This window comes from Amphiura filiformis, chromosome 2 (genome assembly GCF_039555335.1).
Source record: "Amphiura filiformis chromosome 2, Afil_fr2py, whole genome shotgun sequence".
Lineage (NCBI taxonomy): Eukaryota > Metazoa > Echinodermata > Ophiuroidea > Amphilepidida > Amphiuridae > Amphiura > Amphiura filiformis.
Window position 1 is genome coordinate 74,266,216 of NC_092629.1, and position 2,484 is coordinate 74,268,699.

A 2,484-nucleotide genomic window follows, 5' to 3' on the forward strand; every position below is an offset into this window, starting at 1 on the left:
CTTTTGTTTGTTGAAGTATATCTTTGGTTCTAGGATATCTACTTCTACAAGCTGTATCAAAATGATTGGTACCCATCAGTTTTCACTGATAATGGATGAGTATGAGGCATCAAAATTCAACATTAGATCCAAATAATTTGTTGATTTATTGTAAAACAAGTCATAAACTATACATTCTGGACATTTCAAGAGTATCTATTGTTGTATTTGGAAGAGGCAGTCTTTTCAATACACATTAAAATTGATGGGTACCAATCATTTTGATACACCCTGTATGTAACAGTGTGCTACCAAGGTTGTTTTTTCTTTATGAAACAGTAAAAACATATCCTGAACATATTCGCTCTGTTACTTTGTCATTGGTCCAAAGAGTTTGACCATTCGACTGTCAGCATGGTTAGGGTGGGGTTGTTTTTCGACAGTCTGTATAGGCCTACCGATACCTTCCTACATGAATATGTATGATTAGGTCATACACTTCTGAAGTTGCGAATCTGAAATATCATTGACATCATAAAACGGCGACGAAGTGTAGAGTATAGGCCTAGTGTTTGTCTCAATGGTACCAAGTAAGTTATATGACTAGCCATTTTTGTTTCAAATTATCCGTGGAAATATCAAAATGACATTACAATGTAAAAGCCAGTCATGTATTTTGTAAAGAGGAGAAATAGGTTTTGTGTGGCATGGAATACAACTCGGACTTTGATCCCGGACGTTGATAAGGAAATGATTATTTTCAGTACTCAGCTTACAATACGGTTTTTTTTATAAAGTTCATTGTTTTGTTTTTGTCAATCAGATTTATACTCTCAACATGGGTGCGACAGTTGACAAAATCGCAGTGAAGAATATTGTATTCCACGAAAGAATTGGAGAGGGAGGATTTGGAACTGTCAAACGTGTATCCTTTAAGAAGCCTTACAAAGGATACAAAGAAGCCGCAACCAAAAGTGTACTTTTGAATTGGGAGACAGAGAAGTTGAAGTCATGAGCCAACTTCAACATCCAAATATAGTGACATTAATTGGGATTTGCCAAACTGGAGTTGCTGACCTTATTTTGATGGAATATGCAGCAAATGGATCACTACATGATTACCTGAAAGATCTATCGAGATCTCTGCCTTATGAGCTACAGAAGAAATGGGCTAAGGAGTCAGCTTTAGCCATTCAATATCTTCATCATCGAAATTACTTGCATAGGGACATTAAGCCTCAGAACTGTCTCCTCTTCGAAGATAACCTCTTGAAGTTGTGTGATTTCGGTCTTGCACGTGAGATAGAAGAGTCTCAAACTACATCCAGCCAGAAAGGAACATATCGCTACATGGCACCAGAAATTCATGTGGGGAATAAACATGGAAGGGCTGTGTACTCAAAACCGGCTGATATATGGGCATATGGGATGCTGTTACTAGAGATCTGCATAAGGAAACCGCCATTTGAGGGCTTAGAATGGCACCGAGTGGTCTTTGAAATAGGTAATGGAGCAAAGCCAACCGTACCTGAGGATTGCCCCAAAGATCTGTCAGATATCATACATCAATGCTGGAATACTGACCCTAAGCAGCGACTATCTATTGGAGATATTGTTTATGGTATGTATTGTAGTTTTCTAATGTACAAACATCAGTGAAATTACTATAAATGGGTGTGTGGTAATTACTAGTAATAATCGACTGAAAGTCCAGGCACACCACTGGTACTCATGTATACCTAGCTATATATGTTGTAAAACATGTCTCTATTTCTAGTCATATTTACTTTTAGAGGTCCCAAACTTCATTTTCCATTGGGCAATTCCCAATGTTTGACTACAGAAACCCATACCCCCTATTATGGCTTTATCTATATCTTCAATAACTGGGGTGAGTATTTCAAATGGAAGTTACCTAATTGCCCATTCTGTTCGAAATTTATACTCCTCTGTGGAAGACTAGCTAAATCTTCCACAGGGGTGCTGTAAATTTAAATGGATGGAATAGTACAATGTTCTTATTATGACATCACATCTTATCATCTTTTTCTCACAGCTTTATGTGGTAACCAAGATGAAATTGATCCTGGTGAGCAAGAAAGTCACCCTTATGAGCAAGAAATTCACCTGGAACATAAAGGAACACAATTAGGGCATGTTAATCATATTGAGTGCCGTTCTAATGGAGACATGGTTGTATCCTCCTCAGTAACAATAAGCTGTACCTGCTTGATGGTAATGGAAAATTTAAAGTGCAACTGGTATCACATGAGACAGACCCTAAGAAACAAATAGGATTAGTGCGTGATATTTGTGTATCGCCAAAAGGATACACGTTGATAGTAGATAATTCAAAGTTTGTGAAAGTGTTCAGTTTTGAGGGAAAATACCTAGGGTGCTTTGACACATTGACACCGGATGAAGACCCATTGTCAGCTGTTGTTATGCCAATGTGTGTCGCCATAGATCGGCAAGAGAATATCTTAGTAGCTGATTGGGTGAGGA

At 37.9% G+C, this 2,484-nt stretch overlaps 1 protein-coding gene across 1 annotated transcript; it reads left to right on the plus strand.

Moving 5' to 3' along the window:
- The first annotated feature begins 279 nt into the window (after positions 1–279).
- On the plus strand, positions 280–2,274 carry LOC140146604 (uncharacterized). The gene is made up of 3 exons (XM_072168475.1): positions 280–569; positions 803–1,600; positions 2,036–2,274. Exons 2-3 carry the CDS (start codon positions 991–993, stop codon positions 2,272–2,274), a joined length of 849 nt encoding a protein of 282 aa, XP_072024576.1. The 5' UTR covers positions 280–569; positions 803–990.
- The last annotated feature ends 210 nt before the right edge of the window (positions 2,275–2,484 follow it).

Coding starts and splice junctions, on each gene's coding strand:
- LOC140146604 (XM_072168475.1), top strand. CDS start 991: ATGAGCCAACTTCAACATCCAAATATAGTGACATTAATTGGGATTTGC. Junction 1,601..2,035: donor TATTGGAGATATTGTTTATG/GTATGTATTGTA, acceptor TTTTTCTCACAG/CTTTATGTGGTAACCAAGAT.